Below are 12,134 nucleotides of genomic sequence, written 5' to 3' on the forward strand. Positions count from 1 at the left end.
GTGCTGTGATTCCCACTGAGGGACAGGCAGTGATGAGACCTTCATCCTCCCACTCTTACCTACCCGTTATTCTCAAGGGTCCAAGAAGCAGCAGGCATCTCTTTCTCCTACTGAGGCACATGTGAGCTGGGGGAGTGTGGGAGATAGGAACTGGGAAGCAAGTGAGTGCCAGCGGTGGGACAGGGCTTCCCCCTCTTCACCTGTCACTGGAGGGACATGGGCCTGCTGCTTTTGAAAAGCCAGTCACAGCTGGAAGAAGACACAGACACACCCCAACCTAGGGGCTAGGCCTCAGCTTCGGAATGTGACAATTTATTTGGGGGGTAAAAGAGGCTTTTCACCCCCCCTTTCCTGGCGTTGATACAATATTGAAGAGCAGCAGAACAAACGTACAAGACAGAGTAATCGGCACAGACCCACCCCTCCCCCGGAACCGCCGAATCCAGAATGGAGCCCAAACCCACACCCCCAACTAAGCGTCTTCTCCACAGGGGGAGGGGCAGGGTGGACTGGGGGACCTGCCCCCCATGCTGGGGTGGCACCTCCGTTTTCCATCTCCTGCCAACCCCACTATTTTCCCATCTTTGACCACTGGAGGCAAAGTTTAGCCAGCTGGGAGCTGGATGGTTGAACCACATACAAAGGCAACAACACTTCATTTTAAAAATGAGAGAGAAAAAAGAGACAGTGCCCCTCCCCAAATATAGAGCTATATATGTATATTTTATATATATAGAATTCATTCGTGCACAATTCATTAAATGAACTTCTCAAAAATTAAAAAAAATTATAAGATACGTATTTCTTTAGGCCTTTGTGTTTTTAAATTAAAACCAACGAAAAGAAGTCTCCCTCTCCACTCCACCCAGCAGCAAGGGCAGCCGGAACGCTTTGCTCCAGCTACCTGGCCTCCTGCAAGAGGGTTCCCCCATGAGACCGTTAGTCTCCCTTTGCCTGGCTGACTACCTGCATACAGTAGGCACTCACTGCTGGAGTGAGGCACTGACTCCTCCAAAGATTGCAGGGGGCGGAGGAGGGAACCACGAAGGCCTGGGAGGGGGCATCTTTGGCCCCCACTAACCATCTCCCTATTTCTGCATCCTGGTGACTGTCAGCAAGAGATGAGTCGGGGAGACCCTCTCCTGGAGTTCTAGCCCCTAATTCTGGGCTTTCTATACGAGAGGACATGCAGATAGGGAAGAAACTAAAATCTTTCAATGTCTTCCTTTTTTCTTTAAAAGTGATTCCTCAAACCATCCCCGTCCCAAAGAGGCCGCCCTGGGCAAGTGCATGGGAGCCCGGAAGTGGAACTGACCAGGTGGGGCTCCACTGTCCCGTGTGGGCGAAGTGCAAAAAAAAAAAAAAAAAGAAAAAGAAAAAGAAAAAGAAAAAAGAAAAACCAAAGAAAAAAGAAAAACCACCACAAACCAAAACAACAAAACGACACAGAAAAGTGGGCAAAAGGGGGATGTGTCCTCTTGGGTCCCCATAGACCAGAGAGGCTGGTAGCAGTCCAGCCCCCTGGCCAACCCAGCTCCCTGTTGGGGCTGACCTTCCAGCCTTGGGCAGGCCCATCGGCCTGGCTCTCCTCCAGGACCTCCTGGCTCAGGGGCTCGCTGCCAGTTTTGTGCTGGCTCCAGGGCCTGGGCCCTGCCTTTTAAAGGGCTTTTCCCCATAGGCCAAAGCATCCTGGGCCCCAGTCCCTGCCGCATTCCCCCAGTGAAGCAGCTGCGCTTCTCCAAAACCATTTTCACCTCTTCGAAAAGGGGCCATCCCCTCAACTCTGTCCGCCTCACACTGAAGTTGGGGACTTGATCATCACCTCTTCCCAGATCATAGGAAGGATGAGGCTCATTTTGACCTTGACCCCTTTGCAGGGTGAGAACAAAGAGGGGTTGTGGGCAGCTGGGGGCCCCAGTACCAGCAACCTTGACCCCCACCTGGTACTGGGCAGCTGCTCTGACACCAGCAGCGCTTTCTGAAGAGGGCTTGCTGCCCAATATACCCATTTCACAGAAGGGCAAACTAAAGGTCAGAGTGGGGACCCAGACAGGGATGGGTCCCAACTTACCGTCTCAAACCAGAGACACCAGACCTCACCTGTTTCCTATGATACTTGGGTGGGGAGGGGGCGCACTTAAGGGGAGATGACGGATGCCCCAACCAATATTGAACGTAGGAGGAGATCGGGCTTTGGGGGTTATTTCACATACAAAAATAAAGCAAACCAGATTGCAACTTCTGCTTGGTAATTAGGCAAATGGAAAGCAGCAAGGGTGGACAAGGGGCCCATGGAGGCTGATCTCCCAAGGGAGGCCGATCCGTGCAAGTGTGTGGGGGGTGGGGGTACTCGAGAGGGGAGGAAGGAGGCCTCCGCTCACCCTCGGTCCCATCCACTCAGGCCCCCATGGGCACTGCCCACCTCAAGGCGGTGTGCCTGGTGCCTCTTCATGCACCAAGGCTGGCCCGGGCTGCTCCTCTTGGAGCTCAGGCCAGCAGAAGCAGACCACCTGTGGCAAGGGAAATGCATTCCCTCTCCCCAGCCACCCCCAGGGCCCAGCTTCTTGCCTCCTGAAGCCTGCATCCCCTTTCAGGCCAGGGAGGCTCAGAGAGGTCGTGGGCTTTAGGGTGACCCGTGGGGAGGGAGGTCTCCCCCATAGGGTGGCGGTGGTAGGGACCAGATGGCCCAACAACTGGCAAAGGAACAGAAGGGGGCAAGAAACCAAACTGCCCACTCACCAGCCCCCTGGAGAAAATCACCCCACCCTCCCAAACCTCAGCTTGCCGGGACCTGCAGCTTGGGTTAGCTCCCCGGGGACCCGCTGTTGTCCTTCCCTATGAGCAAGCATGGGTGTGGAGATCTGGGTCCAGGCCCTCTCCACAGTGCCTGCGACGCCAGGGGACCTGCCAGCTGGGCCCAGGCCTCCGCCCCATCCTGACATTGCCACCTCACCTGTGCAATCACTGCGTTACTATTTTTTCTTAAATATCTCTTTCCCCCCCACCCCCCCATAGGAATCCCACAATATTTTTTTCTATTTCTTTTTTTTCCTCTTTTTTTGTTTTTGTTTTTTTGCAAAACTAATTCTTTCACTTTCCTGTCATAAAATCACCTCTGAAAACACAACTTCTTTACAAAAAAGTCACGAATGACACGAACTCTCAGGAAAACACATTTCTATGGTCTCTGGAAACACCTGTAACTGGCACCCAGGTGGTCACTCACCTGGGGCAGGGGGTCAGGGGGAAATCACCTCCAAGGACAGAGGAGAAATACCAGCCCTTATTTGGGGGAAAAGCCAATTGGCACTTGGACGGCCACAAAGCCAACACACAGGGCAGGGTAGGGAGGGGCCGAGGAGTATCAGCCCCCACCCCGACCCTGCGAGGGTCCCCGTTCTACATCCCAGGGAGGGGAGGGCTAGGGCCACGCTGTGGGCCCTGGCAGGGAGATTGGGAAGGAAGGCAGCCTCTCATTCTTAGGACCAAAGGCGCTAGGGTTCTGATCGGCCTTCTGCCAACGTGCTTCTGAGGGAGGGGCCCATGGCAGCACAGCCAGGAAGCCAGCTCCAGCCACGCCTGGAACACGCCACCCACGCACAACGGAGACCTGGGAAGTGGCCCAGGGCTGGCCGGCGGGGCCCCGGTCCCAATCCTGGGACCAACACCCTCATTCTCCTGGAGAACACAGCCCTTCTGGTCTCACCTTTGCCTGCCTGCCCTCCCAGGGCCTGGCCTAAGGCTGGGGCTGTGGCCTCTGCCACTGGCACCAGTGCCTCAGCTCCCTGGCAGCAGAGGGAAACAGAAGCTGCCCAGGACACAAGAGGCTCCTTTGCTTCAGGCAGGCTGGGCTGTGAGAAAGCCTCCGTGGTCAAAAGCAAAAGAGGGGCTGGGACAAGCCAGGAGGCCCTCGGGAATGGATTCCTTGGCGTCCTCCCCAAACACCGGGAGGAAGGGAGAGCTTGGAACGGGGTCTCCCTCTCTATCTCGGTCCCCACCATGATGTGAAGTGAAGGTCCGACAGGTTGGGCTGACCGCCCCGAGGAGGGCAGGGGGGTGGGGGGCACGGTGCCCCCAGCAAGCCTGGGCCAGGAGGGGAGGCCTGGTGACTTCCACAGCAAACCTCCAGGCCTACTGAGGCGAGAGGTGGTCCAGGCCTTCAATGCCCCTGTTCAAAGAACTGTAAAGGGTGCCACCCGGCAGCCTGGGGCCTAGCACCCAATGCGCGTATGAACCCACGGACAAACACAGCAAGTTGGGCAGACGCACAACTGGAAGTTTCCACGGCAGGTTCTCGTAGCACCTTTGGTCAAGAACTGAAGGGGCCTTTAGATGCGGGGAGGCTGTGGCCAGGCGCACCCTCTGCCAGTTCCTCCCACCATTGAGGGGGTTAGGAAAGAGACAGGGCTGGAGCAGGGCATAGGGGGTCTACTTAGGCCTCATCCAAAATCGAGCAGGGAAGACCCCGCCCTGGCCCAACTTCTGATGCCCTGGCTGACGTGGAGGGAGGAGCCGAGTCTGGCCTCATCCTTGGCCTCTGCCTGGGACTTTGCCAAACAGGCAGGAAGCCCTCCTCCTGCCTAGGCATCTGCAGGAAGGAAAGGGACTGTGTCCACCCTCGGCGGGGGTCTCCTAAGGGCCCCACAGCTGCCAGGTTAGCACCGAGAAATCAGACGCCGCACAGGAGAGCAGGAAGCAAGCTAGAGAGACGGGTGGGATGTGGAAGGGGCAGAGGAACCCTAGGTTCTAGGGCTTTCCAGAAACCACCCAGTGGGCCCTACCATGCATGGGCAGGGGGTGTGCCCTTCCCCTGCCCCATTCCAGGGTGGCCCCTACCCCCTGGCTTTCTGGGACCCCAACTACCCAGCCCCATCCCTGGGTCAACACCGAGCCATTTGAGACAAGCAAAGCACAGGGAGAGAGGGCTGGGGGCAAGGGTGCGGTGGGAGCAAGAGTATGACTTCGGGCAGGAGGGCCCCCCCAAGCCCCCCTCCTTGGCGGAGCCCCCTCACTTGCTCGCCCCAATGCCGCCACCGCCACCAGCGGCGCCTGCTACCCCAGCAGCCACCTTCTCGAAATCCTCAGGGTTGCAGAATTCCTTGATTGTGACCGTCAGGAGGTTGCTGGTGACATCGGTGACGACCACATTGGAGCAGGGTGACATCTCGGGGCGCCAGTCCCCAGCCTCGGGCTCGGAGGAGGCACTGGCGGGCTCAGGGGCCGTGGGAGGTGCCGGGCCGGCAGCAACTGCGACCTCCGGCGGTGCCCGCTTGCTGGTGGCTGCCGACTCGGGAGGGAGGGACAGGTCGAGCACCTCCGGCTCGCGCCAGCTGGGGGCGGATGAGCTCACGGTCTCGGGGAGGAGCTTGGGAGGCGTGTCGTCGGGGTCAGAGGACTGTGGTGTAGGCGAGGGGCAGCCGGAGGAGCCAGAGCTGCGGGCGTCGTAGGGGGCGGCGGGGGCGGCCAGAAGCAGCCCAGGGCCCGGGGCTGAGGCCTCAGCCTTGCCGGGGGACGGGGCAGCCAGGGGGGCTGGCGGAGGCTTGTACAGCGCAAAGGCGCCGAACTTCATGTGGCGGATCTGTGTACGCAGGACGCTCTCGCTGAACTTCTTGCTCTTGCCTATAACGCGGTTCCGCGAGGGGACTTTGGGGCGGGCCAGCGCCCCGGCCCCCTGCCCGGCGCCCCCGCCGCCAGCGCCCTTGTCGATCACCTTCAGGTTCAGGATGATGCGGTTCCGCTTGGGCTCCCGCGGCTTCACCTTGCGGTTGATGATGCGCACCGTCTCCGAGAAGGGCGAGATGGGCGGGCGCAGTCCGGGGCTGCCCCCCTGCGGGTCCGGGCGGGGCAGGGGACGGCGGGACATACGGTGGCAGCGGCGGATGTCCTTCTTAAGCCGGTGCACGGCTGCGCTGGAGTGCAGCTTGGGCGAGGAGGCACTGGCGCTCGGCTTGACAGAGAAATGCACATCACTGATGCGGAGGGCCTCGGCCTGGGCCCGCGCCTGCGGGCAGAGGGAGGGGTGGGTGGGACCTCAGGCCTGCCCGCTGACCTCCCCTGGATGTCCCTGCGCCAGCCAGCCCTAAGTAGAGCCTCTCAGCCAGTGATCCCGAGAGTATTTAAGAGAATCACTGGTCTTTATGACCTCGACTTAGAAAAGGAAACAGAGGTTCAGAGATGAAGCAATTTGCCTCTGACTCCAAGGTCAGAGTCAGGACACCCTTGTCCAGGCCCAATTCCAAAACTGTGTTTTTCCTACCACCCACCACCTCTGCTAACTCCACAGAGGGCCCTGGGCCACTCTATGGCTGCCCTTGCTGACACGGAGGAGTGTCGACAATTGGGACACAGTGTGGGGAGCGCAGCCCTTTGCTCAGAAGCCCCTGCCAAACCCCTGCTCTGTGGCAGATCCAGCCCAAGCGGTGACTCCTCCACGGACTCATTCGTGGTGACAGAAAGGAGGAGGTGGGTCCTCCCTGCTCCCCCACCATGTTCCCAATGCCCCGTACTCTCTTGCCTTTGAGCAGGCTGACCTCCGGCTCCAGCCTGCCTCCTCAGCTGGCCAGCACCTCAGCCACCATACTTCCCTGGATGGGTCTCATTTACTTGTCTGCCCATTGGTACCAATGCATCCCAAAGCCTGCACCCCAAAGCCTGGGCTGGAACCCAACTCGGTCAGACATGAGTTTGGTGGGGATAGGCCTAGAGGTGGGCCTGACCACTGCCTATTCTCTGTGCCAAGGTGGTCTGGGGCAGGATGGTGGTGCAGAGGTCGTGGCAGCCAGGAATACTGCCCCAGGTTCCTAGGCCTGTCCTTCCAGGCATGAAATCTCTCTAAAGCCGCAGGGCTCTCAAGAGACCCCAGATTCTAGTCCAACCCACCTGTTGTTAGATGCCACTAAATGGAGAGAGGCTAAGGGTCTCGTAAGGCGATGTAAGCTGTCTGCATGGCCAGTCCTTTCTTTACTAAGGAAGGTACAGAGGCGCCAGGCACCAGTTGCTTGGGGTTACAGCTGCACACACACACACTCTCCCCTGGAGAGCTGCCCTATTACAGGGAGGATGGTGGGCAGCGGGAACATGAAGTGATTTCACACAGCGAAAAGAACCACAGAGCCCAGAGAAGCACAGACCCCAGGCTTGGAGAATGAAACATCGAAGCCTGGCCTTGACACCTAAGTAGGAGAAAATCCTGGTCCTTACTGAGCCCTGACTGCACCCCAGACAGTTCCAGAGGCCGCGGTGGCCTGCTAAGACAGACAGATGGTAGAGGCAGAGAGTCCTCTGGGCAAGGTCCCAGTGGTGTGAGAAGATGGCGAGGAGTCACAGGACTGAAAGCAAGGGCTGGGGACAGAGGCTGGGGTGTGTGTGGGGTGCCACAAGGGGTGTGTGTGGGGTGCCACAAGGGGCGTGGGTTTTACAGATCCTGCTGGGGCAGGGAGACTTGTTAGGTGATGGCTGCCCTCAATCTAGGTGAGAGATGGTTGGGACCAAGAGGAAGGCGCTGTCCCCACGGTTGGTCTGTGAGGTCCTTGAGGGTGGGATCTGTTGTGAGGTCTCTCTACCTCCCACTCCCCACCGCACTGGATGCTTAACTAGTACCTGGAGGTAGCCCATATGCCCGTCAGACAAGACTAGATTACCATTTGACCACAACTCCCAGGAGAGGTGTTTGCTGGCTTATTTGTTGGCTAAGCAAGGATGTCTTCATTTAGAACATGGCCTTCACCCCCATGGGAGAAGGGACTGTGACTCCACGTGGTCCTCCCAGCCCAGGCTTAGGCCTCCTGGGGCTGCTTGGTTAACGGTCCCTTCCGCCACTAGGTGGCAGCACATGAAGCCGGGCCTGCCCATGCCAATGCTGCCAGCCCAGCTCCCAGGGATTGGGCCCCTCAGACCCCTTCCCACACAAAGGCAGGGAAAAGCCCAGGCTTTTTTGGCATGGTAAGGAGACATTCTGCAGGTGCATCCCCACACTTTCTGACTCTCAGAAAGTTAAGTGTTTACTCCCTCCGCAAACTGCCTGAGTTTCCTGACTTCTGCAATTATGCTTCCAAGAGTCCAGGGGTGACGGACTGTTCCTGGGGGAGGGGCAGAGTGTGGGCAAACGGCAGGTCCAGAAAGAAACCCTAGCTGTGAGTCTCCTTTCCTTATCTGCTTGACCATCACAGGGCCTACTACGGGCACTCCTGTGATGATCAGAGAGTATATGGCACCTGCTCAGCACAGTGCCTGGCATGCAGCAAATAACTGAACAGACCTACCCATGGGTGGTGGGCTTATAAGCAGTGATCTTTTTCCAATGTATGCTTGGCATACATTGACATTTCTTTATACTTTCTATATATTATTATTTTTTAAAGGGTTCACCCTTCCTCTTCCTCCCCACATGGAGAACTCTTTGAAAGTGGGACCTGGGTCTGCCTAATGAATTAAAAATAACTGTAGCCAACATGCTTATTGCACCCCGACCAGGTGACAGGCATAGCTCTGTGGGCTTGGCATGCACCGTAGATGGTGTGAAGGTTCGAGCACCTGAACTCTACCACAGCCTCTCCCCATGTCTGTGGGCAAGTTACTGGACACCTCTGGCCCTGTTTCCTCATGCGTAAAACAGGGAGGATGGAAACTATCTCATGGGCTCCTGTTTGCTTCAGAGTAGTTCCTGGCAGAAAGCGCTGAGTGTAATTTGCTGACTCTGCCATACTGCCTCTCAGGGAGCCCCAGAGCAATGTGTTCGGCCCAAGCTAATCTCCATAGCCCCTCACAAACATCCACATCACTCTCAGGCTACCTGTTTCTTAGGGTCCAGATAAAAAAGTCCTACTATCTGCGTCTCTATCCCCTGCCACGCCAGCTCTGCAGCCTTCATAGTTTCCTGTGTGTGTCTGCCTTCCCCCTTTAACCTGACATGGACTCCTCAAGGCACAAGATGAAGAAAAGGAGACAGGATGAAGCCAGGAAGCTGGACCTCGGGTTAAGTCACTTTCCCTTCCTGGGCCTTGATTTTTTATCTGTGAAATGGGGATAATACTCCCTACTTCTTGGAACTGTTGAGAGAATTAATGGAGATAATCCATGTGGGGGCTCAGCCCTGTATTAGGCCCACACCCAGCTCAGGAACCAAAAGAACTATCAAGAAAAAAAGGCGTTCTGTGTATCAATGCTCATGGTCATACTCGCTTCGCCGCTAGAGGGTGCCCCAGCTGCACTGAGAGGCTGTCACACAGCCCACCAGCCTTCCAGCTGCTCCGCCCATCCCTCCCCAAGAGAAGCATCAGGGTTAAGGTTACTCCCTGGATCCCCTAGGATGTGCGTCGCTTGAGGGTGAGGGTTATAAAAATATGAAATTCTGGAAACCAACATTTCTTTCACTTCTGCTTCTCTTCTCCGAAAAAGAGTCCTCCCACAAAGTCACCGGCTGTCGGGTGGGAGGGGGCCCTGAGGCATCCGTAGCACTACAGGAAGACAGGTGGCCCAGTGAGTCCCACCTGCAGCCGTGCCTGCCACCTAGGGCCATCTTGCCCTTCCTTTCCCAGACTCTGTTTTTCCTTGTCAAAATAAAATAACCCAAATCCTCCAAGATGGCTTCCTCTGGAAGTTCTTCCCTCCCTAGCAGAGGCTAATATGCTATGCTCTCACTCCCACATCCCCATCCCCCAGAAATGGCCGGGAGTGGGGGGAAACTGAGGCTCAGAGCCCTAAAGTTAGCGGCCCAGCCTGGGTGATAAATTCAAAGTGAAATGATTTGAGGTCAAATTCAAGTTGGATCCCCAAGAAAGGAGGGGAGCCATGAAGAACAAATCCTGAAAGACGGAACGGGGGAAGCTGGGGGCAGGGAGGCAGGTGGTCCCCCAAATCCTCTCCTTGTGCCCTGCCAGGAGGTGGGACCCCACTCACTCTCCCCCTGGGTTCCAACTCCCAGCACAGTCATAACAGCTCAAACAAATGCCCCCTTCCCATGGGCATCCCCCACCTGCCTCAGCCACCCCCTTTCCTGGAGCCCTAAAGGCATCCCCAGCCCCTAGTTTCAACTGGGAGGATTATCCCCAGTCCCAGGACCCTCTTGTTGAAGCTGAAGCTGGCTGAGGCTTGCCATCAGGGGCTTCTGGGGGGGCTCACAACCACCCCCTGCCCAGCTGGGGCCCCTCTGAAAAGGCCCGCCCGCTTGGGCGGCCGCGTATCTGTCCCTCCCTTCCAGGCCCCGTGCTGTGCCGGGGCTGGGGGCCCGAGAGGGGGATGCTGCTGGGGCTGGGCCAGGTTACCTTCAGGAGGAAAGTTTTGGGTTTGGGTCCCCTCTTCTTGGGCCCATACAGCTCACGCTCCCTCTCCCTGCGGCCGAAAAACACCAGAGGTTAAAAAGAGCCCCTTCCCGGGCCCCACTCCGCGCTGCCCTCCTCGGCTCTCCCGCTTCCCCGCGCGGCGCCCCAGCCCAGCCTCGGCCTCGCAGCCCCTGCCAGTTTCCCCAACAACTCACTTTTGCTCGAAGGCTGCAATGAGCCGCGAGTCCAGGATGTTCTCCTCGGGCTCCCAAGTGCTGTACCTGCCGAGTCACAAACGCACAAAATCAGGATGAAGACCAGAGAGGGACAGGCACGCGGCGAGAGCAAGCGCGCGCACCCCCACCCCAGGCCCCGGTGCCCGCTGCCTCCCCTCCCGCGACGCCCCCGGACCCCGCGACACTCACTTGATCGCCCACCCCTTCCATTTCACCAGGTACTCGATGCGTCCCTGAAAAACAGAGGGGAGAAAAACGGGGGTGGGGGTGGGGAGGATGCGGGGACGCGAGGAGGCGGCGGCGCGGGGCTGGGCGAGGGAGCCGGGCTAGCGGGACCGCTTCGCCCCGAGGGCCCCCGGCCCCGGCCCCGCCTGCGGACAGCGGCGGCCCGCCCCGGGCGGCGGCTCACCTTTCGGATCCGCCGTTTGATGATGGATTCGGCCGCGAAGACCCGCTCGCCCACTGCAGACAGCTCCATCTTGCTCAGCGGCACCCACAGCCCATAATACTCCCTGCGCCCGCGGCCGGTGCGGCACCGCTCGCGCACGCGCCGCAGCGCCCAGGCCCCGGCGGGCGGGAGCGCGGCGGGGCGCGCGCTCGCGTTCCAGCTGCGGGCCGTCACGTGATCCTCGCGGCTGGCGCGCGGTTGCCAGGACCTCCCCCTCCCCCGGGGCGGTTGCTAGGGAAAGTCGGCGCTCGCGGGGCGGGGGCGCGCGCTGGCTCTTAAAGGGGCCGCGCGGGCAGAGGGAGCAATTGCCGGCCGACCCGATGGGTGCCCGGATTGCGGACACGCTGCGGCCTTACGCTTATCACCCCCCCCTTCACGTCTTGCCGGCGCCCGATCGCTGACACCCTTTCCTCGCCTCTTAATCCCCACGCGAGTCTCGCCAGGCCCCGGGCGGAGAAGGGCTGTGGAGCCCGAGTCTCGCCGCCACCGCGCATCTCCCGCAGCAGCCTGAAAACAGTTAAATATGATGCAGCAGAAATGCAGTTGCTGTTGCCTTGCCAGGCCTTGCGGGAATTTCTTTAAAACATCGCCCCCCACCCATTATTTATTTATTCGTGGGAGTGTGGTTTTGTAACCAGTTCAGAAGAGTTAAAACAAAAACGCCACCGCAGGAAGGGGGTGTGCGGCGAATGGGGCCGAGGAAGGCCGGAGTGACCGTGGGCATCTGTCTGCGGCCGGGGTCTCGGGCGGCACCTGTCCTCGCCCAGGAGACCGGGGAGGACTCGGCGGGGCCGGTGTGGCAGTAGGGGAGGGAGAGGGACCGCGGGCAGGAACGGGCTCCCCGCACCCCGCCTTGGGCCCACAGCGGGTCATCGTCTGGTCATTCGGCAGAAACTGCCTTCGCGGTCATATCTGTGTTTTCCGATTCCCAGCACCCCTCCCGGCCCCCCGACCCGGCCGCGTCCCTCTCCCCGCCCGCAGCTGCGCGAAGCTTCCGCCATTGCTCTGGGGAGCCCAGATCCCAGCTTCCCACTTGAGGAGGGGCGGGGGATCGAGCTGGGGCTGTCCAGGAACGGACACACAAAAATAGCCCTGCCGCGCAAAACGCTCCACTTTTTAAATGTTGAAATTACTTGAACTTTAGTTCCCATTACGTTAGTAGTCTTGTTCTTTGTAAAAACAATTTAAAAA

General features: G+C 58.7%; 1 protein-coding gene across 2 annotated transcripts; it reads right to left on the minus strand.

Annotated features, from left to right (window-relative positions):
- Positions 1-291: 291 nt before the first annotated feature.
- Positions 292-11,113, minus strand: CBX6 (chromobox 6). 2 transcript variants are annotated; one of them, XM_054470450.2, is made up of 5 exons: positions 10,905-11,113; positions 10,685-10,728; positions 10,475-10,540; positions 10,263-10,329; positions 292-6,001 (listed from the first exon to the last, which is right to left on the minus strand). In XM_054470450.2, exons 1-5 carry the CDS (start codon positions 10,971-10,973, stop codon positions 5,009-5,011), a joined length of 1,239 nt encoding a protein of 412 aa, XP_054326425.1. In that variant the 5' UTR covers positions 10,974-11,113; the 3' UTR covers positions 292-5,008. The 2 variants fall into 2 exon arrangements, with proteins under 2 accessions (XP_054326425.1, XP_054326427.1); XM_054470452.2 differs by having other exon boundaries at positions 292-5,947; positions 10,905-11,079.
- Positions 11,114-12,134: the final 1,021 nt, after the last annotated feature.

The sequence above is a fragment of the Pongo pygmaeus genome, chromosome 23, assembly GCF_028885625.2.
Source record: "Pongo pygmaeus isolate AG05252 chromosome 23, NHGRI_mPonPyg2-v2.0_pri, whole genome shotgun sequence".
NCBI lineage: Eukaryota > Metazoa > Chordata > Mammalia > Primates > Hominidae > Pongo > Pongo pygmaeus.

Coding starts and splice junctions, on each gene's coding strand:
- CBX6 (XM_054470450.2), bottom strand. CDS start 10,973: ATGGAGCTGTCTGCAGTGGGCGAGCGGGTCTTCGCGGCCGAATCCATC. Junction 10,729..10,904: donor TCAAACGGCGGATCCGAAAG/GTGAGCCGCCGC, acceptor TCTGTTTTTCAG/GGACGCATCGAGTACCTGGT. Junction 10,330..10,474: donor ATTGCAGCCTTCGAGCAAAA/GTGAGTTGTTGG, acceptor TTTCGGCCGCAG/GGAGAGGGAGCGTGAGCTGT.